At 41.8% G+C, this 25,308-nt stretch overlaps 3 protein-coding genes across 24 annotated transcripts in view; 1 reads left to right on the top strand and 2 right to left on the bottom strand.

Moving 5' to 3' along the window:
• The window catches only part of cnc (cap-n-collar), a 41,132-nt gene extending 33,374 nt beyond the window's left edge, over window positions 1-7,758 (top strand). For 6 of the 16 annotated variants that reach the window (NM_170053.3, NM_001275935.1, NM_001260331.1 and 3 more), the window contains 4 exons: window positions 1,057-1,497; window positions 1,555-1,642; window positions 4,209-5,461; window positions 5,535-7,758. In NM_170053.3, coding sequence (NP_732833.1) covers window positions 1,057-1,497; window positions 1,555-1,642; window positions 4,209-5,461; window positions 5,535-5,894 — 2,142 coding nt within the window. In that variant the 3' untranslated portion in view covers window positions 5,895-7,758. Of the gene's footprint in view, window positions 1-57; window positions 313-1,056; window positions 1,498-1,554; window positions 1,643-2,054; window positions 2,499-2,918; window positions 2,992-4,057; window positions 4,151-4,208; window positions 5,462-5,534 lie in introns of those variants that run through there. The other 10 variants (NM_001260332.2, NM_001260333.2, NM_001260329.2 and 7 more) reach the window with 8 other exon arrangements.
• CG46310 (uncharacterized protein) lies at window positions 7,696-19,465 on the bottom strand. The gene is made up of 4 exons (NM_001347788.1): window positions 18,520-19,465; window positions 10,278-10,392; window positions 9,174-9,894; window positions 7,696-9,115 (listed from the first exon to the last, which is right to left on the bottom strand). The coding sequence occupies exon 1, from the start codon at window positions 19,188-19,190 to the stop codon at window positions 19,119-19,121; it is 72 nt and encodes a 23-aa protein (NP_001334697.1). The 5' UTR covers window positions 19,191-19,465; the 3' UTR covers window positions 7,696-9,115; window positions 9,174-9,894; window positions 10,278-10,392; window positions 18,520-19,118.
• Window positions 7,696-25,021, bottom strand: Irk1 (Inwardly rectifying potassium channel 1; the record flags this gene model as incomplete). Of its 7 annotated transcripts, none has more annotated exons than NM_001275933.1 (5): window positions 7,696-9,115; window positions 9,174-9,894; window positions 10,278-10,392; window positions 22,858-23,442; window positions 24,953-25,021. In NM_001275933.1, 4 exons carry the CDS (start codon window positions 23,241-23,243, stop codon window positions 8,379-8,381), a joined length of 1,959 nt encoding a protein of 652 aa, NP_001262862.1. In that variant the 3' UTR covers window positions 7,696-8,378. The 7 variants fall into 7 exon arrangements, with proteins under 7 accessions (NP_001262862.1, NP_001262861.1, NP_001189270.1 ...); NM_001275932.1 differs by lacking the exon at window positions 24,953-25,021 and adding an exon at window positions 24,554-24,900; NM_001202341.1 differs by lacking the exons at window positions 22,858-23,442; window positions 24,953-25,021 and adding an exon at window positions 18,520-19,465.
• Between the last annotated feature and the right edge of the window lie 287 nt (window positions 25,022-25,308).

Genomic DNA, 25,308 nt, shown 5'->3' with positions numbered 1-25,308 from the left:
CCGTCAGTCAGTCAGTTGATGCTGGTCAAACGACAACTCAACGTCAACGCGCAAAGGAGTTCGATTCGAATCCAAAATTCAGATTCTTTTGTCGGAATAATCGTTTCTCGATTTCTCGTTTTCGATCCTTATCGGCAATGTCAGTGTCAAAGTGCATCAGCGTCAACGTCAGCCAGATATAGGTGTCCATCGCATCTGAAAGATCTTAATTGCACGGCGGCGGCGGCATTTAGCATTAAGAACAAATTGGTGCCGCCAAAAGCGAAACGATAAAGGATCGCAGTTCGTGGAAATATTGATTATTATTCGAGTGTGAGTGTGTGATTTCTGAAGGGAGTCAAATATGAAATAATACCCTTTTGCCATTCGCCCACGCGGTGGCTGCGGAATTAGTTGAACAAATAAATAAACCCACCGGTAATTAACAATAACAAAAGGCGGCCTAATGAAGTCGTAGTGGCAGTCTCACGATCTCCGGCCATCAGTCAGCCCAAGATGCCAAGATGCCACGACTTACAGAGCCAGCTTTTTTTATTTTTACAGAGGAGGAGTCTTAGGAAAATAAGAAATATGAAGGAGGGGGGGGGGGAGATAAACAAAAAACTGATACAAAAATAAAAGTGGCCAAGACCGCTGGCTGAGCTGAGCTGCGCGAACCCCGAGCACTTGTCAATTTGAAAGATACGAATTTCATTTCAATTCCACATTGATCGATCTGGCGTGGCAGTCAAATCGCCAGACCGATACATTGTGCACGTTTTTTGGCTTACACAGAGAGTCTGATTCCGAGTTTGGAGTCGGAGTCGGAGACGAAGGCGGAGGCGGAGGCGGAGACGGAGACTCTGACAGCCAGGAGATTGTTACTTGTAGCGCAATTTGAATTCGGTTTATTGTCTGGCCGCGTTTCTAGAGAATTCCCCTGGCGGATGATTGATCGGTTATTGAGTTATAAGTTTCGTAATTCCGAACCCTTCTCACCTTGTTAATACATCAACGCGGCTAAGCGACGAGCGCCGTATTAATCAATGTCTTCTCCCCGCACTTCTCCACTTGCAGGGCCGCATGCCGCGTCTGAATCGCAGCGTTTCGATGGAGCGTCTTCAGGACTTTGCCACCTACTTCAGTCCCATTCCGAGCATGGTGGGCGGGGTATCCGATATGTCACCGTATCCGCATCACTATCCCGGCTACTCCTATCAGGCGAGTCCCTCGAACGGAGCACCCGGCACTCCTGGCCAGCATGGTCAGTATGGCAGTGGCGCCAATGCTACATTGCAGCCACCACCACCACCGCCGCCGCCGCATCACGCTGCCATGTTGCATCACCCGAATGCCGCCTTGGGCGACATCTGCCCCACCGGGCAGCCCCACTACGGGCACAATCTGGGATCGGCTGTCACCTCCAGCATGCATCTGACCAACTCCAGTCACGAGGCCGATGGAGCCGCCGCTGCTGCTGCCGCCTACAAAGTGGAGCACGATTTAATGTACTACGGGGTAAGTTGGATCAACCGCATGTGGCAATGCAGCTTTTATAAACGATGATACCCTTAGAACACCTCATCGGACATTAACCAGACGGATGGCTTTATTAACTCCATTTTTACCGACGAGGATCTGCACTTGATGGACATGAATGAGAGTGAGTATTATTGAGTATTTATTCCTAGTAAAGTTGATTCTCTTCATAACTACAAAGTTTCTATACAACTAAAAATTACGAAAAGTTATATCAAGTTATATCAAGAAATTGTTCTAGCAAGAATAAGTTTCTCTCAGTGTGAGCTTTCTGCTTGCCAAAAAGTTCCCTTAAGTGATGGACGAGCTTTTGGTCCGTTAAGTGGATTGCGCATCGTTGCCGAATTCCCCACCCACTCATCGCGAGCTTTGACTCAGAACAGAGCGAAAAGCGCGCGCGATGCAAACGACTCAAGCACAAATCCACTCGGCCCATGAGCTTTTTTTACAGTTTATCGTTCTTGCGCGATTAGCATACAAAATTTTGTACAATTAGTTCACAGTTTGCCTGAGTGATCGAGCGTAGAAGGGAGCGGGCGCTCAGGTTTCGCGATTGCCACTCACTTGCGATTCAAACGACAACAACAACAAACGACAAAAAAAAGCACTCAAAAGCAGGGCGGAAAGCAAAGCGAAAAGAACAGAGCGCGAGGCAGAGGCAAATCAGTCGAACACGAACAATCGAATACGATAGTAAAGTAAATATTAGAACCGACGCGACTCGAAAATCCATTTAGCCATATATATGCACACACATACCTATTCATTAAAGATCAAAACGCGCAACGTGCCGTAAAGTAAATGTAATTAGCATAACCAATTTAATAAAATAATGACGCATTTCGATTCAGTGTAGCTGATATACGATCGACGTACCTATGTATATACATATGTACAATTTAGCTCAGTGAGTTCTAATTCGGCGAATTTCGAGCGTTTTATAGCAGCATCCCAAAAACGGTGAACGGGCAATCCAACAGGTGAGAGTGAGTGAGATCGGGAAAATGGAAAATGCTCTGCATCGTGTTATTTTCGGTGTTGCCAAAAAAGAAAAAGAGGAGAAGCCCTCAAAAATATTTTACTTGTGACCGCGTAACAATTTTTTCATTAGTCATGCCGCACGGCGATCTTTTTGCTGTTTCTGATTCCGTTTCTGATATCAGCGGAACGTTCTTCGCTCTCCCTCTCTCGAGCGCTTTCCTAGCCTCTCCCGCCACCGCTGCCTAACGCCGCCCGCTCAGCAAGTTTTTTTTTTTTCATTTCGCTTATTTTATTATTTGCCCGCCTGTTTGCTGTTTACTATTTTTAAACTGCTGAGTCATCGCTATTCGAAACAATAACGTTAAAAAAAGCTCGGAAGAGCATAGAGTAGAGAGTAGAGGCATATGAGAGTAGTTGCTAATATCTTGACGCGGAATTCCACAGGAGTTGCTGTGGAGTTCACGTTCTTGAGATCGGCATTCAAATTATAACGTAAGTGGGTTACGTCCTAACGAAACAAAGACGGTCTCAATTTGGATTTTCATATTGTTTTTAAGCTTTTTTTTCTGCACATCATGAAACGTGTCACTGGCTTTAACGGTTATCTTTATGGTTTCCGTTATGTCTTGCGTTCAGTTCGTTGCTGATAACTCTCCTGCACAGTTACAGTGCACTATCGATATGGAGGACCCATAAATACGAGCATTACTGTTATTTATTCGACTAGCTCCGGTAATTGATATTGCATATGTGAAACTTGAAGCAAAGAGCACTATATTATGTTTATGTCTAAATATAGATTTCGTAGTTGTTAAAGGTTCATAAAACGTAGCTTTCGTTATAAAGAGAGTGCCCCGTAATCATATACGTGCTCGTACAATGTATCGCATTTTGTCAAGTCATCAATGTTTATGGTTTAAGCTTTGACCTTGCCCACAGAGGGTATAAATACACGAGAGCTTGTCCCAATCAGCTTACGAATTGATTTGTCTAATTAACTGCAGGCGCGCAATAATGCCAGATTGCACATGGAGATTGTGTTTTTGGTTATACTAGAAAACCAAAAAAAAATATATATATATGCCCCTTGGGCGTGTCGTTTGTTCTCCATTTAGACTGTGATTAGATACCCAGGGGGCAGCAGATCGGACTCCTTCTTATCAGCAGGCCGCGGGGCCAGAAAGATGTGGAAAGGTGGCCAGGTATTTGGAAACAGCAAAAAATAACTGAGAGACGCACACGAGCTCTTCCCCACACACGCACACACTCATTCCTTATCGCGCGATAAGATAAGTCCAGTGAAATATGGAAAATGACTGCACAGTTTTTAGTATTTCTCCTCATTTCGAACAGCGAAACTGAATGCTAGTCGTAAATTTGTGCTTAATAATCGAAGCTGCGAGTGACTCAAGACGTGTCTTGTGATAAGGGCGATCCTCCCTAATCAAGACCGTCTACTTGAAGTGGGTCAGGCCAAAAGCAGTAGCACCAGTTGGGAAACTAGTTCGATTTTGATCAATTGGGAGGATAGCGTAAAATACACAATATAAAGTTCAATGGAAAACTTGTCAGCTGATAACACCCAAAGTATATACTTGGGTTATGAACTTAGGTCGATTATTTTCAAGTAGTAGTACGTGATTATACTAAGGTTTAACTGATGATCCATTAATGTACTCTACTAACTAACCTATTATTTTTCATTGCAGGCTTCTGTCGCATGGTTGACAACAGCACTAGCAACAACTCCTCGGTTCTGGGCTTGCCCAGCAGTGGACATGTTAGCAACGGCTCCGGTAGCTCGGCACAACTTGGGGCGGGAAATCCGCACGGTAACCAGGCCAACGGAGCGTCCGGCGGCGTTGGCTCAATGAGCGGATCAGCTGTGGGCGCTGGAGCTACGGGAATGACCGCCGATCTCTTGGCAAGCGGCGGTGCAGGAGCACAAGGCGGTGCGGATCGCTTGGACGCGTCCAGCGACAGTGCTGTCAGTTCGATGGGCTCCGAGCGAGTGCCGTCCCTCTCCGACGGCGAGTGGGGTGAGGGCAGTGACTCCGCCCAGGATTACCATCAGGGCAAGTACGGAGGCCCCTACGACTTCAGCTACAACAATAATTCACGGCTTAGCACCGCCACACGTCAGCCGCCGGTGGCGCAGAAGAAGCATCAGCTGTACGGCAAGAGGGATCCCCATAAGCAGACGCCATCGGCTTTGCCACCAACAGCTCCACCAGCAGCCGCGACTGCAGTCCAATCGCAGAGTATCAAGTACGAGTACGATGCTGGGTACGCCTCCTCGGGAATGGCCAGCGGTGGAATCAGTGAGCCAGGAGCGATGGGACCCGCTCTATCCAAGGACTATCATCATCATCAGCCTTACGGCATGGGAGCCAGCGGCAGCGCCTTTTCCGGCGACTATACAGTACGACCATCGCCAAGGACTTCGCAGGATTTGGTGCAACTAAATCATACCTACTCGCTACCCCAGGGAAGTGGATCCCTTCCCAGACCCCAGGCACGCGATAAGAAGCCCCTGGTCGCCACTAAAACCGCATCGAAGGGAGCGAGTGCCGGCAACAGCAGCAGTGTTGGCGGAAACAGCAGCAACTTGGAGGAAGAGCATCTGACACGCGATGAAAAGCGCGCTCGATCCCTGAACATACCCATTTCAGTGCCGGACATCATTAACCTGCCCATGGACGAGTTCAACGAGCGCTTGTCGAAGTACGACCTTAGCGAGAACCAGTTGTCGCTGATTCGCGACATTCGTCGGCGTGGAAAGAACAAGGTCGCTGCCCAGAATTGCAGGAAACGCAAATTGGACCAGATCCTGACTCTAGAGGATGAGGTGAACGCGGTGGTTAAGCGCAAGACCCAACTTAATCAGGACCGCGATCATTTGGAGAGCGAACGCAAGCGCATCTCGAACAAGTTTGCCATGCTGCATCGTCATGTCTTCCAGGTAGGTGTTACTCGAATACAGAATTACACAGACTTGATTAATTGATAAACTAATTAATTTCTTTATCCTGCAGTACCTACGGGATCCCGAGGGAAATCCCTGCTCGCCGGCGGACTACAGTTTGCAACAGGCTGCCGATGGCTCCGTCTACTTGCTACCACGTGAAAAGTCCGAGGGTAACAACACGGCTACAGCTGCCTCCAATGCTGTTTCGTCGGCCAGTGGGGGAAGTCTTAATGGCCACGTGCCCACTCAGGCTCCCATGCACAGCCATCAGAGCCACGGAATGCAGGCGCAACATGTTGTCGGTGGGATGTCGCAGCAGCAGCAACAGCAGTCGAGGCTGCCTCCACACCTGCAACAGCAGCATCATCTGCAGTCGCAGCAACAGCAGCCGGGAGGTCAGCAGCAACAGCAGCACCGCAAGGAATGAAAGTACCTGTTGCGAATTGCCGCAACTAAGAGTTGGTTCACTAGTTTCCAGCGCGGGCAGCAGCATCGATCCGTGCAGCAGCAACAGCAACAGTTTGATTACCGCTACGATATGATGAACAACAGTTATCTGTACTACTGAGCGGCGATTTGGATATTCTACTTCTTGTTTTAGATGCCACATGTTGCTGGCAACATTTGTTGCACCCGCTGCTTTCGGCCCATTGGAGCTCTTTCATTTATCGCACCAATCCTCCCATTAATGGTTTACTCATTTAGTCAGCATGATTGTTATTTATTTTTTAATTAATTGATTATTTGGACTCGTCCAAGTCCGTCTTGCATGGTGTTGTCCCTTCTGGACAGCGTATGCGAAGCCTTTTACTTAATTGCAATTAATGAAAAACAAAACTTGTGATAAAACAGCTCTTTTACTCCGAAATATTTGCGCCCCAAAGGTCAAGCTGACAGAAAAATGTGCGAAAACAAACAGATCCGAAAAGAATGTAATTAAAAATGCTTCACATGAATTTGTAAATCAGTAAACAACTCACATTCAGAACCAATCCCACTTATCCATTATTCATCGTCGCGTCGTCCAACAATATTTGATGGTGAAACCGTTTACATCTCTATAATATTAGCTTGTAAAATATGAAAACACAAAGATGGATGCAGAGAAAAATGTATAAAATAGACGATAGGAAAATACACACACACACAAAACTATTGTAAAGGTTGAAAATATTGCTGGACATTTCATGAATTACGGGCGTAAGACATTTACATTTGTAAGCTATATTCTAGTGAAAGATCTACCACAGCGGTGAATAGTTGTAAATCGTTCTAAACTCATAAGGCATTTATCAAAATCCCATACACAAAAAATAACACAAATTATCACTTTCGAGCTAGCACACAGCATCTGTAAATACATAATTTAAACTTAGCTAACATTTAATAAACCAGCGCTAGGCTAAAGCAACAATGAGTGTGCTAACACACCTCAAAGAAACTAAAGAAAATACTAAACAAAAAAAAAAAAAAAAAGGGAAAGAATCGAAAAATTTTAAACAAAAATAATTGCTCTTGCTAGAGCGTCCCGTTAACTGTCTTTAAAACGGTTTAGTAGATAAGCGATTAAGAAATATTAATATTTAATATTCTTAAAAATGTCCTACAGCATAAAGAGTTAAACTTTAAACTAAGCCACAGCTACAGATACGATATCAACCTAAGCAAATCCGATACGAAAACAAAACATGGATCTATTGTTAATATAGGCATATGTATTTTAATTGTTGTAATGAATTTCGCGCACATTTGAAAGTCGATTGTTGCAAGTCGAAATCGAAAACTACGAAATTCAATAAAAAGCGCAACTTTAATAAAAAGATTATTTGTTGTAAATTGAAATTGAACTAATTACCTACTATTGTACTACTACGCCTACGGACATAAAAAATACATTAAAAGAAACCCTTCGCGTATTCTATTAACATAAAATTTGGTAAGAGGAGTGTTTAGATACCAAGAATATCCTTGATATGCTATCAAAAGCTTCCAAGGATCTCTGACCACCTTTGACCAATCCCTGTACTTGTATGTCGCTATATATTTGTGTATGTTTCATATGAGAAATTTGTATGCTTTAAAAATGATAAACTTTCCCTCAGCTAAACAAAGAACGTCAAAATTAAAGAAAAAAACACTACAAAAATATATAAAACTGTCTTTCATTGGATTCATATTATGCACTACCCGGGAGTATTCCAAATAAAACGCATCGGTTAGATTCTTTTCATTCCATTTTATGGTATAATTCACCGTCTTTCATTTGCACAATCTGGGCGAAGCTTAAAAATAAAATTCATTTATCAATCACTCTCACATACGCATACAATTTTATTGTCCACTCCTTATGATAATTGAAGCTCTTGTTTTTGAAACAGTATATGGATTAAAATGTACATTCTTTATATCTCATTGAAGTGAGTAATATTAAACAATAATCGACTTAAAGGGAATTTTCAATTCCGCTGCGTCTTCGCATAAATTTCATGTTAAGTGAGCCGTTTAATGACTTATCTAGTTGTCTAAGTTGCAGCATTTTGGTTTCTGGGTCTCACATCTTACTTTGCGTTAATATCAATTTGTAACTTAACTATAGTAAATTCAACACAAAGCTAAAGCTAACAACGTGAATCATTCATCAGCTTAGCCTAGACATAAACATGTACAATCGTTTCAGGGTTAGTAGTAAGTATAGTAGATAGGTGGATAACAATCAGATTGCCTCCACTTCAGCAGGATAGGGGGATTTTTTTGAGGGATGTTCACAGCTGCAGCAGCTCTATGGCTATGACAGATGAGCTCTCCATGGAATTTCGCTTAGCTTAGTTTGAGTTAGAATTATGTATATTGGGAGGAGCCTATGCTTAACTAGAATACAACATCAGATAACTGACTAACTCAATTAATAATATCAACAAATGGAATCGATGGGCAGCTGATCCTGCTTGATGCTAAGACGGCGGGGATTCGACTTGTGTCTACCGCCGCCTCCTCCTCCTCCACCAGCGCCGCCATGGTTCCCGGAACCGGCCACAATGGTGATGCCTCCTCCGGGTCCGCTGGCAGCACTTCCTCCTCCGGTCAGCGTGCTCAGGCTATTGTTATTGCTGTAATTGCTGCTGTTTATGGAATTTCCGGAGTTGGTCTTCTCGTTAATACTGGATAGGTTGGGGATGCTGGGCGCCGTCGTCGTGATGGTCAGGCCACCCATGGTGAACGAAGCGCCATGCTTGTTGTTATTCAGCGGCTCCAGCTCGCTGGCCAGCACGCCGTTGGGTATGGAATGGGAGCGTATCTGCAGGCGGCCAGAGTCCAGCGATTCGTCGCTAGCCGGATCCAGATGATCCACCGAGGCGGCGGAGGCAATACGCTGGAACAAGCTGGCCGAGAGCGTGCGATCCGCAAAGGGTGCATTCACACACTTGGCGCTCTTCGAGTACTCCGACTTAAGCTCGTCCAGCTGCTTGGCGCTGCACAGCGGAGTGTCCACGTCGTAGGTGTTGTTGAATAGCGTGTAGTCCACCTCGTATTCGCCGGTCTCCTTGCGGAAGGACACCACATTCACGAAACGATGGCCCCACAGCACCTCCGAGGGCAAGTAGCTGCTTCTGGCCTGTGTGGTCATGCCAGTGGACTCGATGACGCCCTCTGAAATCGATAAGCTATTTAGTTTATATTTCTAGGAAGTGAATATGATAAAACTCACCCAGCATAACCACCACTTCGAAGCGTTCCTTTAGCATATCGGAGGCGGAGAGCATGTACAGTGGACTGTTCCTATCAATTTTGTGCACTATGGTAGTGGGCCAGATGAACATTAGCCGATCCTCTCCACCATCGGCTCCGATGTGCAACTCCTGCTGGTAGAAGGGCAGCACCTCGCCCTCCTTTGTCACCTTCTTGCGGATGATCTGGGCCCGCACATGGGCCTCGATGATGTGCGACTTGCGCATGTCTCCCACACGGAACATCAGGCATGGAACTCCATCCCGGTGGCAGATAACAGCATTGCGCGAGAAGAGCAGCGTCTGGGCACGTTTCTTGGGACGCGACAACTTGGCAAACACAATGCCCACCATGAACGCCTGGATGAAGACACCCGTGATGCACTGGATGCACATCGTGAATATCGCCTCCGGGCACTCCTCCGTCACATAGCGATTACCATAGCCTATCGTCGTCTGGGTTTCCACGGAGTACAGGAAGGCGGACATCATATTGGAGACCTGTGTTACGCAGACCGTGTGCGTTATGTTGGCCACCAGATCGGGTGACTGGTTCTTGAGATTGGTGTACTCCAGATCATTGTGTGCGTAGGCGATGATCCACCAGATGAATCCAAAGAAGGCCCACGAGAACACGAAGCTGGCGGCGAAGACGAGCAGCGTCCAGCGCCACTGGGCGTCAACCAGGGTGGTGAAGATGTCCTGGAAAAGGAAAAAAAAATGTTTAAGGTTAATAATGATTGTTGCAAACTTCAACTAAAAGCTTGTAAAAGATGAAAACAACATTTACTTTCAGATACAAATCAATCAATAGCTATTGCAATTATAGTGTATCCATATATAGTCTATTCTACTAGATGGTTAAGTCCCATAAATTCTTTGAATACTTTCGACATACATTTAATTTTGGAGCACAAATCAATTTACATAATTGCCGTCCCGAGTCTCGCGGCGACAGGCGTTATGCAAACCCGCGAAGGAAGTCTAAATATACCCCACAAATCGAACGCAAGTGGGCCGGCAACTAGATATTGCCACGCACTGCCACGCCCCGTAACTCCCACCGCCCACCGCCCACCGCTCACCTGCAGATAGCGACGCCGTCTCTTGGCCACATTTCCCTGCACAACGTTGCACTCGCCGTGCTTGAAGACCACACGTTTTCGAACACGCCGCGAACTGAAACGTGTCTGCCGGTACCTGAAACGGAACAACAAGATGTACATTGTAGATTGGCACATTTGTGTGGCACGGAAATAGATGCTAGGGATGATCTATTGGGTAAGCCTTCGATTGGCCATTTCACTTTCAAGTGTAGCGGATGGATGGCTCTTATCATTTACACAATCTTTAAAGGGGCTCACAAAAGCTATATTTGCGTACCAAGTCTATTTGCTGTTTAGATAAGAATCCACTTGTTTTTGGACTGGAGAACAATTTCGTATCGAGCACTTGGCACTATTGGTTTAATGTAAGGTATTCTTTATATAGTCAATAGCACTTATTTTTAACGTAGTAACTGCCTTAAGGTCTCCATTTGCACCCACAATTTGATAATATGTAAGAAAAATGATATAAAAACCCTGGATGTTTTAATTGTGGAACACACCCTCTATAACAATAAGAAGAAGAAGAACTGAACTGAATTGGGTGCAATGCACACATATTTACATATATCAGTCCATTATAGCCGGCCTTTGTTCGGTTTTGATAAAGGATGGCAACAACAGGAAGTCAAAAGACAAAAAACCACTGAGGCTTGTCTCTCTCACCGATAATACAAATACAATATATAGTTATCAGTAGTGCGAATATATTATGCGAATATCTGATTTATTTACCAAATCATAGCTTGGAGCAATATGCTCGAGAAGCACACTACAAACACTAGACCGATAAAAAAGAACAGCATGAGGAGCATTTGGCGATTATTCAATTGATGAGATTTCGGGTACCAGGGTTACGACGATCACTTTTAATACCCTGGAATTTGTGCAGGATTTTAGTTATAACCATGGAAACATTGGCGATTATCAATTGCTGATACTACGAGTACTTCAGGTATTCGCAAGATCAACGCGATCACTTGACCGAGCACTTTTGGTTTATAAGTTGCTGCTGATACTACGAGTACCAGGGATCCACTGGATCCACATGGAATGATTATTAAGAGACCGTAGTCGAATTAGTACTGAGTGGACCATTTGGCGAGCTCGGGATGATGATTGGCTGTAACTGTATTTTGTAGTAATCGCTAACTGTAAGGGACTCTTCCCCAAGCAGCTGACTTTTGCAGTTTGCGTTTCACTTTCCTTTGCTTTGATATTCACAATGTCCATTTATACATATTTCGTATTCGTTTCATTTACTCAGTTTATCAGCGCGCTCTGCTTTTGCTTTGTGCACTGAAATCCACTAGAATATATGTACATAGTACATACATGCAAATCTCCTCACTCTCTTTGGGGAACTGAGCTTTAAAGCGATTATCAATTGTTCCAAGTGGAGCTTGAGTAGATCGGAGGTGGTAAAATCCATTTGAATTCCCAGGGTGAGAGGTGGCGATAAGGAGGGACTAACTAATGGCACAATGGAATCGGAAACTAATTGAGCTGGTTGAGACGATTGGTTTCGGAATGGTTATTTGTATGTCATCTATTATTACCAATTTGTTTGCGTATGTAAATCGTATTTTTATTTTTAAACAAAAAAAAACCTAAACAGTGTCATATTGTTGAGATGAACATAAGTTACAAACTTTGAACTTAAATATTTGAACTAATATTATGATGATATTTTAGTTTATAAACAAGACTCATAAATATTTCAAAGATTATTATTTTATTGACTTCGTTACTAATTGTAATTACTAATATGACCAGTGCTTACTATTAGCTGATAGTTAATATTTTTTCATCGTGTTGATAAGAACTCTATCTGAATCATTCAAATGACCAATAACAAACATAATATCTATAGTCTTGTTTACACACAAATACACGTTTGTATATACACAACAAATACTTATTATTTTGAATGTTTTAGATTGCTTAAATGTTCACATATTGAAGTCAAAAAACGTTGTCGCGATGAGTCATCGAAATGTGAGTGATTTAACATGTACAAACCTCATTAAAAATAAATGAAATCGATAAAAACATAAATGTGAGAGAAATTCTCAGAACAATGATACCTGCCAGGTGAAACTCAACCAAAATTCGTAGAAATCTCCGAGTGACAACAGTGCCATTAGAGTTCGTTAGTTTAAATCTGATGTTTTGCTCATGCAAATAAACCGGCTCAGACCGAGTGCCCCATTGTTATTGTTATTATTTTGTTTATAATCGCTATTTTTTTGTGATTTTTATTTTTGGTTTGCCAAATGCAATAACCGGTTGACGACCAGGCTGTAAAGTGTATTAAAACAAGTTCAATGGAACAGGCGACGCATATGAACTAATATGCGTCAAGTATCTCATGATATCAGCTCATATTTAAGATTTTCGAGATAGGGAAGTGAGTGGGAAAATGACGAGCCATCAAAGTTGTATTATATTCAGGGGGAATCTAAACAACTGGAGGCCAGATAAGCGCTCCTTGGGTTATGGCCCGCAATTAAAGCTCAGCCTGTGAGCTGCTAATCGAGGCAATTGAAACAAAAAAAAACAACCAAAACAGAACTAACCTTGGACAAGATGAACTCGGCGAAAGGTGGGAGGGCTGGAGGTGAAGCCCATTTTGGGTTACTTAAATAGCATTTCAAATAGTTGTTCAATCACCTGGCTAATGGCCAACAAATTGTTTGACGGGCTAATGCAATTGGGCCATCTGCTAATGCAATTTTATATGTATATCGAAGGTGCAAATAAGTTGACCATGGTCATGATCATAATCGAAACCGATTTGTTGAGCTCGTTCAGCAACAACAGCTGACGTCATTGATCTGACTTGGATCGCTTTATGGCCCAGAGGAATTGCATTCAGTGGAGTACTTCATAGTATATAAAGCACATTCACAGACAACTGACTGCAATTGCTATACATAAATCATGCTGAGACAGCCAGACAAATTTACAGCACGTTTCGTAGTAAAAAGTCGTGTTGAAAACAAACTAATTCCGGAAGCCCCAATAACCTCTTAACTAATGATGATTCAATTTTCCAACTAATCTATTTAATGCTTTACGTTACGATAACGTAGTTAGATTTATTTGACAATGATTTACGTTTGCAAAACGTACTGTACCTGCAATTCATTCGCTTTGCCAAATTTCAAATGGCAAAAGTGAAAAGTATAATTATGAATTTGCATATAAAAATACATAAGATGTCAACAGACAATTTGGCCACTCAGCAAATTCGTGAACATTGCTTACCAAAGAGGAAAAAACAAAGGATTTGTGGCGCGCAGAACATCCTTTTCTGCATTTTATGTGAACTTTGATCAGAAACTACATACATATATAGAATGGATATTATGGGCATACATTAGCAAGAATCGAATGGAAACGCCTTTCAGGCAAATATTTATGCCGCATTCGATTAAACATTATAGATTCGATTGCGCAGATGCATATATAGTATAGATACATATGTATCTGTATCTATATGCAGCTGTACACATGTTCTTATGTATAGTACGGAGATCGTGGCAAGTTCAGCTGTTTAAATAACCTTCAAGGGTGACTACGTAAGTCATTATAAAACCAAGTAATGTTATGGATCTGTAGAACCGGTGTGCTAACTGGATTGTACCAGAATATCGATATAGAATAAGTAATTAATTATCAATCAAATAATAACTATAAGCAGTACAACAATCCATTCTATCCTGTAATAGCTTGAAGATCAATGATCTCGCAGTGTTCCCGAATTTCACGCTCACTTTGATTAGCACTTCCAAGCAGTTAAATGATCATCTTTCGATTGATACCCCGATTCGATGATCGATCTTGTCCAACTGGGATTTTACCTGAGAAGCTCCTCCCGCCACGACTGTTCGCTGGAATGGGTGGCTCTGTAGACGATCATCGAGAGTCGACTTAAACTGCGACGCAGCTCAGACATCTTGGGGCCTTTGATGGATGGATTGTCCTGGGATCACGAGACTTGTTCGAACGAACAATTCAATACTGTTGGTTGCGATTAATTGAGTGTACGAAAGTCTGTGCTATTGCTCTGCTTTTTTTTTTTTGTTTTAAAGCGAATATAAAAAACACAATCAAGGGTTTCCTCTTGCTCTAGTTTGTCATTGTTATAAAAATAAAGCACAGGCAATGTTTCAGCAGAAGACGACGACGTGCCGAAGAGGCCAGTAAATCACAGAATCGAGATCTCAGCATTTCGATGGAGTTGCAATGATCTCGTTTGTCAAACTTTCAAATTGCGCCACTTTTCAGCCGGTTAATTAACTTGTATGGCGCGTAGAATTTCACGCCTTTTGCGCTTTTTGTTGAATAGTTCTTATTATTTTTGTTTTTTTTTAACGTTTTGTATCGGTTGTGTGAACTGTGCGATCGAACAACTTTTTGCCAACTGCTCGACGAGCAAATTGAAATTCGCCCTCGTCGCTGCAAACAAAATTCAGTGTTGATATTAGTCGTCCCGCTGTCCGCACCGCTCCCCCGCAGCCCCCTCGCCCACCTTCATCAATATATGTACATGTTCTACGCTCACTGACAGTGGATTGTATTTTTGTTGTTGGACTGCCGCCTCATTTACTCATTTCACCTAATTACACATGCATGTATGTCTGGTAGCTATAAACAATTGGTATGCCAGTTCCTATTTATCAGATACCCCGCACCAATACATCCACACGTGCCTATCTGTTTGCCTCATTAACGGTGTTTTGGCCGCAATTGACACATGCCACACCTGATGGATCCCAATTGATCACATATTTGCATTATGCTCATATACTTGTATAATATAAAATTCTTTTAATATTGTGCGTCAATTCGATGATGTGGATTTGTTTTTCTTAGTTGGTGATTTAATTTGGAAACGCAGAAGACGCAGGATCGCCAGTGTCAGATATATATGGCATATAGAATACGCTCCGCTCCGATTTATCCCCCATGAACCGGTTCGTTCTGCCACAGCCTCGCACTTTGTTCGTTCGAAAATAGACAGAATTTCCCGCATGGGAAATACCAATACAGATCGTTCGAAAGTTGAATGAACCAATTTTGGGCTAAAACGGCTAGCTCTTTATTGAAGTTGGTCTGCTATCTCGGGTGCCCACTGTCATCTATCTAATCACAGCCAAAAAATAAAAAACAATAACAAAATATAGCCAAGGCAAAAAAAAAGAAAATATTGCTGACCGAAACGGAAAGAACCCGTCTGAGCCCATAAGACCCATGAGTAATTTCTTACAAGAAAGGAGCGCCAACTAAGATTTGCCAAACAACTTCCACTGGTTATCAGCGAGTATCCAGTGACGTCAAGGCCGTGACGCATTTTGCCGGTAATCGCACCATTCGTAGTCAAGTGTTGATATCGGTGTAAAGATATACAATCTTATAAATATGGCCAGACTCATTAAGTGGCGACCATAACTATGACTAAACGTTTGATAGTCGAAACAAAGTTCGGATATTTTTGGTAGCAAGTAGTCAGCAGAAGATTTCATAAACTTATGGAAGGAAAGATCATATAAGTCCAAGTGACTTAGTTATGAGTTGAGATAGGCCAAACCTTGTGGGACTGAAAAGTTCACTGACTTAGCCTCGAAAGGCTTTCTTGAGTTTATAATACCTTGAAACTAGAAAACTAAACTGAAAAGATAAATATAATCTGTGTAAAGTCTGGTCAAAGATCTTTGTACTTTTTTATATGATAAAATATGATAAAATCTTTCTGATCAGTCACGATCACAATTTGATATGAAAAACCAATAATAATCTCGTGGCTCGCAATCGATCGCTAAACGTTTATAAGCCTCATTATCTGCAGAATTTCCCCAGCTAAATCTTAAACGAAAACATTAATTTTAGCGCCCGCTGAGATATTATTAGCTTTGTAGTCACGCCGGGATCGTGTGTCTTCGGTAAACCAGAGCAAATAAATTGAGCAACCAATTAGCAAGTGTATTTATCAACCGCATTTTGTTAAGATATTGCCGCCGATGGCGTCTAGTAAGTTTCCACCTTGAATTGCGATCTCAATTAGTGTGCAAATAAAGCACACTTAAGCACTCCTCTCCTTTCTCCGCTCACAGTAAATACCAAACAGATGTGTCTCAGTGTAAATATTAGCGCGAAAATGCGAACCGGCGAATATTTGCATTTGAAGTTATCGGTGAAATATTCATTATTAACTGGAAAAGTATCGCCTGGGTATCGGCATCTCTGTCTATCATGGTCGGCAAGCGTGTCTCAAGTGAGTCATTTGGCACAACTCGAATTGTGTAAAAATTCCAAAGATACAAACTCGATTCCACGTGCTAATTGACGGACATTCGGCGAAGAGGGGCCTTATCATTAGCAGTTTCGTTTATCTGCCGTAATCGTGGCACACTTGTAAATAATGCCAAGAAGAGAGTACACAAGAAATAAGCTGGGTAAATATTATGGCCATGTGACAAACGGACCCCGCTTGTCAGCAGCTTATTTCGAAAATGTTGCCCAAGAAATCCCAAAAAAAAAAAAAACGAAGAAAAAAAATGGCTAGAAACCATCAGCATGCGCCGCTTGTTAAGCTAATGATTACACGCTTTCTGCATCCCAAAAATGCTCGATGTACAGTCTGCTCAAAAGGTGCGACGCGATCATCAGTTATGGCACTGGAAAGTGGGTTTTATTGTTGAAAGTTCCGAAACTGGTGGAACATTTACAGCCAATTTATGGCAGGGAGTTAAATCGCAAGGCTGCCGACTTTTACTTTTACTCCAAAAACAGAGTTTTCTGTATTTACTTCAAGTACAGTCTATTCAAATTGTTTATCTTCTTTTTTTTCCAGGAGATCGTTGTAACGGGTAATTGCTTTGCTTAACAAAGCTGTTGCTCATTTATGGAAATCTAGAGTCAAATATTTATTTAAATAAAATTTGCATAACGCCCTAAGTCTTGACCTTCTTGGCGGTAACACCCTAAAATCCCCAGATAAGCAATTTCCTGGTATCTTTTTTTTAATGTTGTTTATCTTTGGCGGTTAAGCCCTAATAGTTATAAATTTCGGCCAACACAAATAGACTTGAAGCTTTATAAATTGAGCAAACAAAGAAGCGTGCAGCGAACTCGAATATCTTAAGGCTTTAAACAGGTAAAAATCCTTTGGCAAGCCCCAAATGTGTTTTTTTTTTTTTTGGGTCTGTGTCTGTGGCATATCGCCAAATTGGTAAGTAAATGCACGTTAAGCATTTCTCACCCGGCCTCCATTTTATTCATAAAGGTAAATGCCGGCATTTAAATTCAACTGGCAGCACTTACACAGGAAGAAAATTGGAGATGAATTGATGACCTAATTAATGCTAAACCAACCTATGTAGTACATATAGAAACAGAGAGTTTAAATAATTTTTTTAGGATATGAAAGACTATTAGTAAAATACTGACACCATATTTTGAATTTGTATCTTTTTCTCTCTGTGTAGATTGATATGAGGCAGACAGGGTCATGTCACCCGGTTTCCTGTGTGAGAGAGATAGATAGAGGGATGCGGAGAGAGAGAGAGAGTTGCCTTGGGGTTGGGGGGTTGGTGGATCTCAAAAACATGTGCCACTCTTATACGCCGACAGCAGCAGCTGATGCAGCATTTAATTATAAGAGTTCGGTTGCCATGCCATCCTCATTATATACGCCTTGTTTTGTTTTGGTTTTTTTTTTTTTTTGGGCCGTACTGTACCCTATATGCCACACACACTGCTATATCTCATACCCATGTGCACGATGCGTCGCCTTGCTCTCTGTCACAAGTTCACTTTGCTCGCGAGTTCAATGCAAACAAACTAGTTTTGCTGCCATTTGTTATGTTTTTCTCTTGTGGCGGCTAGCACGTGCTGCTTCTTCTCGCTTTCAAACAATGCATTTGGAAACCCGTCCATAAACTTAAAAGCCGCATGTGATAAATGAAATCGTTTAGCTGGGGGCATTTAAGCCAGGCTTTTACACGGAGTAAAAACAGAGTGGTTTTTACATCAAACTGATACATACATACATATGTGGCAATATTGCAGTGACTAACGTTTAGTCATCTTAAACTATTCATAGTAATTGGTCACCATTTAAAGTATACTACAATTAATTATTCCCTTTGCACAAAGTATTCTTATATTAAGATGTATATTTTTGGTGAGTGTAGTTGTGGCACTACCAACTTACTCGTACATGGCATCCACCAGATCGCGCTCCCAGGTCATCAGACGCTTCATTTTGGCCAAAAGGAATTTCGTGGTGTTTTGTATGGACTCGAGGATTTCGATTTGGCTTAGGTGTTTTTGGGATTTTGCACTGGCACGCGCTGCTGCGTTGTGTAACGTGTATAATGCTATGTAAATTTGCTGTTTCTGTCGCGGTTTGGGGATCTCTGTTTGGTTTTTATGCGATGGCAGCAACTGAAATGTAACGGCAACAGCGACGTCGGCAGAGATGTTGAATTGACAGCTCCTCCTTCACCGGGCAAAACAACAACGAAACGAAACTGTTCGCGGCAACCTTGGCTACAATTGTTGTTGGTATTATTATTTATAATTTGATTTTGTAGTTGTTGCTATTACAATTATGACGATTGAAAACAAAAGATTCGAGCACTTTTCAGATTAACTTTAATACTGTTGGCAAAGCGGATGACGTTATCGTTGGATAAACTCGTGTGTGAGGCAGGTTTCGGTTGCGGGTTTTTATTTTTGCGAACTTTTTTTTATGTATTTTCGATATTTATGATGTGCTTCTCTCCCTTTTTATTTAGTGGGTGCTCTTTATCACAAATGCGTTCTTTTTGTGGTGGGAAAGGCAAATATGGTTTTTATTTTGAAGTAAACAAAGGCGAGCATAATTTGTTTTCCGAACGAATCGCTACAGAGAGCGGTTGCACAGTTAGTTTTGAGTTAAAAGTGACACTTTGTGGCTAACGGTGAACTGTTAGCGATGACAGAACTGTTTCTAACGGTGTCTTTGCTACCACTGGGCCAATTGTGGCACGAAATGCGTTTTAAGTAGCTCCGTGCTGCCTCTCTTTTGGGGATCTTGCAACGAGAGAGAGAGAGGAGAGCGAGCGAGAGCGCGGCGCAGGTGTATAACTTTCTGCGAAGACGGCTGAACTCAAACTGAAACGTTCGGTTGACAGCTTTGTTGCTTTTTATTATTTTGAGTTTAAAGTGGAAGACGCGATAGCAGCAATGCGGCAGCACAGCCACAGCGCAGAGCAAAAGCAGCGGCAAAAGCAAAGGCAGAGCAAACACACAGAGTGACAACAGCGCGTTGCTAAAATCACACATACGCCCGGTTGGCAAACACTCTCAAGCATGAAATACAACAGCTGATAAATTCAGCTCATTTCTTTTGTTGTGAGAGATTAGGGGAAGGAGTGCGCAAGAGAGGAAGAGCAGAGCGAAACAGAAAGAACTCTCATTATGCACGGAGAAAAACAAGAACTTAGAATCTAATTACAACATTCGCATAACCTAATTTTCTTGGATTGGATACTTTATAATATAAATTAATATAAATAATTTTCGAGTTTTTAAAATTCAGATAAGCTATTATTAGACTTTTCTCTCACTGTACCACTTTAATTCGCCCTTAAATCAGGCAATTAATGTCCCGAATTCGCCGCGTGTCCATAAACAGTTACATTGCCTGACAGCCGATCGTTTTAATAAATCGCCAGAGACAAAAGACACTTAAACAATATTCATAAGTCGGAAACTGGCGGGCAGGGTAAGCCGCGTACGGAGTGACAATCAAGTTTAAAGATTTTCGCCAATTAGCGCGCATAAAACTCAATTTATAACTGCAGTTTCATTAGTGTCATCAATGTGGACATGTGTGTACATATTTATGCATACCATCAGACAGTGAAATACTAATATCTGCACGTCTCTATAAAAATATTTGTATATTAGCCACGATATGCGATAATCAAATCGAGCACGCCTGCTTATTCAATCAAAATTCGTTAGATGATTAGCGGCTTATGGAAATGACTCCGTATCTCCGTATCACCCAAAATAGATTCCGTGGTGCATGTGACTCCTGACAAACATCCCGTTAAAAAAGTTACGTTTGCATTGCGACTAATTTATTGTCGGCTCTCGATTGCCCTGATATTTGATATCAGCGGTTCGGGTTTGCACACGACCAACTTGTAGGCTTCATAATCACCTGATGGACTCATGGACAAGTTAACAGATGGATCAAGCCATCAAGCACACTCTTGCTCACTTCAGATAAGCTCGAGGATCAAGTAGTGCTGATTGTGAATGGTAATCCTTTGAGCAGTTATCATTTCCTCGTATTCCCTTTCAGACAGCAGTTACGTCTTGAGGCTTAGTAAATGTTTCAGAATATGTAACTATACTTTCCATCACATGATGATGTCAAATATGGATCAATTCATCAGCCAACCCATTATTTCACTTCTTACACTTTTTAAATTATCTTCTGTAAAGTATTAAAAACGACATGACATGGTTCTTAAGTTTTTAGACTCAAAAGCACCAACTGTTCATCAAAATGTATTGAATTAAATTAAAGATAATAGTAATTTAAGATAGTACATTAGCACGTGATAAATTGCAGTTTGCCATTTTCATGAAAAAATTGATCAGGCAAAACCTTAATAGGTTAGCAATATTGTCAAAGTACAGTCTGTGTGTTAGGTAAAATAATGATTGTTACCCCTCATTTTGTTAATTGTAGTGGGTTCCCAACACCTAAATGTTAAATGTATGCACTTAGTACCGCTTGTAAAACGATTAAATAATTCCAGTTCTTTCCGCAGATCAATTTACAACGTACGTATGGCCGATAATTGACCGTTCGAATCTTGCCCAACCCACTGCCAAGTGGTCACAATCATCGAATCGTTGAGCGGTGATTCCACGGCGACTTATCGCATGGATCTATCATCATAAAAATAATTAATTTCCCTGAATCGTGAGCAATCGGCTATATTCGCTCGGACAGGCTCGAGTGGCGCACGATCGGCGACTATTGCCAAATATTGGCCAAATCAATTGTTAACGGAAATGAGGCAAAAATCAATCATACGCACCGTGCGCCGCTGACAAAGATTGCGCTCCTCAAAAGAAAGTGTGTCGAATTGTGCCGCAGAGCACAATATATCAGCATCGAAAGCACTCAATATCTATTTATAGCGGATGTGTCCGTGAGTAGCAAGCATAATTCTCGGCATCCACATAGGAAATTCCCGCGGATTTTCGATTCTGGCATTTGGCCAGAATCAAAAAAAAAAATGAGTGTAAGCCACAGCGGCCGGCCGCCGAGCAGTTAACACGTTTTTAATTAACTTATGTACAAGTGAATTAGTGGATTGCCAAACTGAAAATCGAGAATTCGAGGCTCCACGGCGGCGCATTATGCAAATTTATGTCAAGGCAGGGGCAGGTGCAAGTCATTGACTCTGGGCACTCGGTTATCGGTTCTCTGGGAGAACGTTCTTATAAACATCGTAGAGTTTGCCGCGGCATTAATGCTCGGTAAACAGACACATGCGTAATGTCAGGGGCGTTCATTTCGGCACGGATAGTACACAGATACCGTCGAGTCTCAATTCCCAATTAAGGCAGCCAGCATCTGAATCAGTATCTCCACAACACATGTATGTACATATATCTGGATCTAAATCACACGCTGAGCCAGAATCAACAGGCGGAAATAATATTTAATTGTCCACCCACTGTCGGTGCTCAAATCAAAATAATTCAATTTTGTCATTTCAGGCAATCAAGTCAAAAGGTTTATCTCGCTCTAGTGACTCGATTCTCGATTCTCGGTTCTCCGTTCTCAATTCTCCATTCTCAACTGACCAACAGACAGACGTCAGCTCCATTTGCATATCAGACATAACATATGAAAAAGATGAAAAAGAGTCTTGAAATCAAGTCAGTGGGGAAGTGCAGCAAATGCTGTTTGTTTACCAACAACACATTGCCATCGAGGTGTGTGGGCACCGATTGAGTGGATATATTCGAATTTGTGGTCTTGCATGACTGCAAGTTCTTGGAAATTTCCAGTATAATGCTAAATATTGCTGATAGCTTACTTATTTAGAGCATTGCTATGATTTTGCATTACAAAGAGCTTCTTGGAATCAGTTACACAACTAATTTACACAGATAAATGAGCCGTTTAATCCACAAAGGATAACTACAAATAACCCATGCTGAAATTTTCAGAAATAGTCGCTTGAGTTCAAAATATTTTGGGATTAAAAGTATGCAAATAAATATTGGGAAAAAAGTGGCACCAGAACGTCAGAGGTAAAGAGAAAATTCCTACATTCCTATGTTCGCTAATCAGGTTTGTTAGTAAAAATACCTTTTAATATTGGCTTAAAATTAGCTTAGCTTTTGTTACCAAGAGCACGCGAAAGAAACCCCCTGGTTTTATAACATAGCTCTCAACGGGGCGTATGAGTAATGGAATATTACTCATACGCCATGTTGGTCAATACTTGAAAGATCTTATCTCACTCACCTCGTAAGTGGGCCGGGCGATTCGCTAACCGCTTTTATGGATCGCCGGATTTGCCGATGAAAGCTGCCCAAGATGGACTCCTTGCGGGAAAGTTGAGTTCCACTGCCGCTAGACTCGCCGCCCGTTGAATTGATGTTTGAGGCATAAGTTGAGGTACGCTTGTAGGTATCCTCCAGGCAGACGGCACTTTGCTCGCCGGCAACTGCTGGATTGCTGGCTGCCACCAGTTGATCCACATTGAGGGGCGTCGTCTCCTTGGAATCGTTGTTATTGCTACTACTTTTGTTCATCTTCACAATGATGGCCTTATCCTTCTCATCGGGCAGTAGTTTTGCCCAGGCATTCTCGCCCACCAGTTCCGATTTATCCACTATCATTTTTGGCATTGACTAGTTACGGCTAAAAGTTTAAACTTACTGACTGCACTGCGATATCTTTGGTATATATCTCGATTAGTCGCCAATTTGGGGAGAATTATTCGTTATAAGGGAAAATTTGAATAGCTGTTGAGGGCGCGTTTCTTTTGCAATCTGGAAGAGTGCGGGCCAATCATGGATGGTTCTTTGCTGGCGGCCACGTTGTTCTCTGCAACCGAAATGGAACACGAATGCGAGTTAGACTTCAGTTTAAATGCACATATATATTGGGTTTAAACATCTGGATTCTATCCTGCATATTGTCACACCTCATACAATAAAGTTCACACTTTTCAACGTTTTCATCTCGCTTGCCGCTTTAAAGTCTTTAACACACTTAACAAAGTCCTAAAGTTCGTTTCATTTTGTGGTTAGAAAATTCGTGAATTGTACAAACTGCGGTTTTTATTCATTATCGTTATCATTATTATCGTCTCGTCTTGAGGTGCTCGTCTCGAATGGAACCAACTGGCGATTTTGTGTTGCACGGCCCTATAAAATTCTTCTAAATCAATCTAGTTTTTAATGGAATATTTTGGGTGTTAAAATTTTTTGCAGACGGCCATAATTCGTTTATGAGTTTAAAATAACATAAAAATATTCACATATTTTACTATCCAAACAGAAATTTTTTAAAAATGTTTAAACGCAAACACTATTTCTATGCATTATTACAACTGCTAACTACAATAGTTATCAAACCACATATAATTGTTCGCACATTTCATATATATTTATGCTTTTTGATAAGCTTTAAAGAGAATTTTATAGTTATGTATTGTTTAATCGGCTTGAACTCATGACACATTCATAAGTAATCAGCATAAATATTTGTTAATTCTAAGCACAAATTCTGAAACATTGAGTTCACTTCAAGTTATTTATGCCTAAATGTTTCTCTAAATTTTTATTTAATATTTTGTTTGCACTGTTTATCCCGCTGTTTTCTCCACTGCGTTCAAAAATGCTTAGAACAATTTTGACTTGCAATTTCTTGAATTTAATAAACAATTTCAAAATATACTGTCTCGTATTGTTTATAAATTTTTAGCCAAATGAGATGGCGACCGGAGCTTATGCTCATAAAATGTATGAGCGATAATTTGTTGTATGTTTTTGTTGGAATATTTCCATAATTTCATATTTCAGCGCTAAGCGTTTTTTTTCAGTTTTTTTTTTTATGCAAATTATATGAAGTCAACATTTTATTTTGGGGTTCTCTGGTGCGAGCAACCATAAACGGGAAACACATAAAATAATAACAATGACAACACACAAACCGTTTTCACTCGAGAGTTTCCCCCAGAAAATTGGATATCTTTTCTAATTAATTTTCCAAAACTAAATCCACACAGTTATTTGATTGTTTCGAATTTCACGCGAATTCTTGAGTAACCACAATACGCCCGCGACTTTCGTTCGAAACTTTTGGAAATTTCGAACTGCCAACCGCGAAACGCGCGATTTTCAAAGTGGACCTGCCGTGGACGAGACGCGTTGGAGACTGGCGACTTATTTTGGTTTTGGTTTTGGTTTTGGATTTCGTATTTCTGATTTCGGACTCGTCTCGTTTGCTCTGCCCTGCTCGCGCACGCACGCGCAGAACGTGGGAACAAAAGTGCGAGCGGGATGGTCGGTGGCTTGGGGGGCAGTGTTGGTAACTGAAGAAGAGCTATTACCGTTTGTTTTTATTTAAATTATTATTGCTTTGCTTTTGTTTTTTGCGCCACCGTTGTGAACGAGCGGCGTTCGCAAATTGACTTGGCGCTCGAGTGCGCGTTGCCCGTTTTATTATCCAAAAGCGAGCAGCAACAACAGACGCCGCAGCAGCAGCAGCCGCCGCCGCAGCAGCAGTAACAGTCGCAGCAGCAGCAGCAGCAGGAACAACTACAACAAGCACAAGCAACCGGTAGCGTCATCTAGCACACACAATTCTGTTGTTTTTTTTTTTATTTTGTGTTTTATCGTGTTGGCCTAACGAGGCGTCGCTGCTGCGTCGGCGTTTGCCTGCTTGTTGCTTTTGCTTTTGGCGCTG

This window comes from Drosophila melanogaster, chromosome 3R (assembly GCF_000001215.4).
Source record: "Drosophila melanogaster chromosome 3R".
Lineage (NCBI taxonomy): Eukaryota > Metazoa > Arthropoda > Insecta > Diptera > Drosophilidae > Drosophila > Drosophila melanogaster.
The sequence above is the reverse complement of the archived record's forward strand: the minus strand, read 5'-3'. Positions and strand labels throughout refer to the sequence as shown.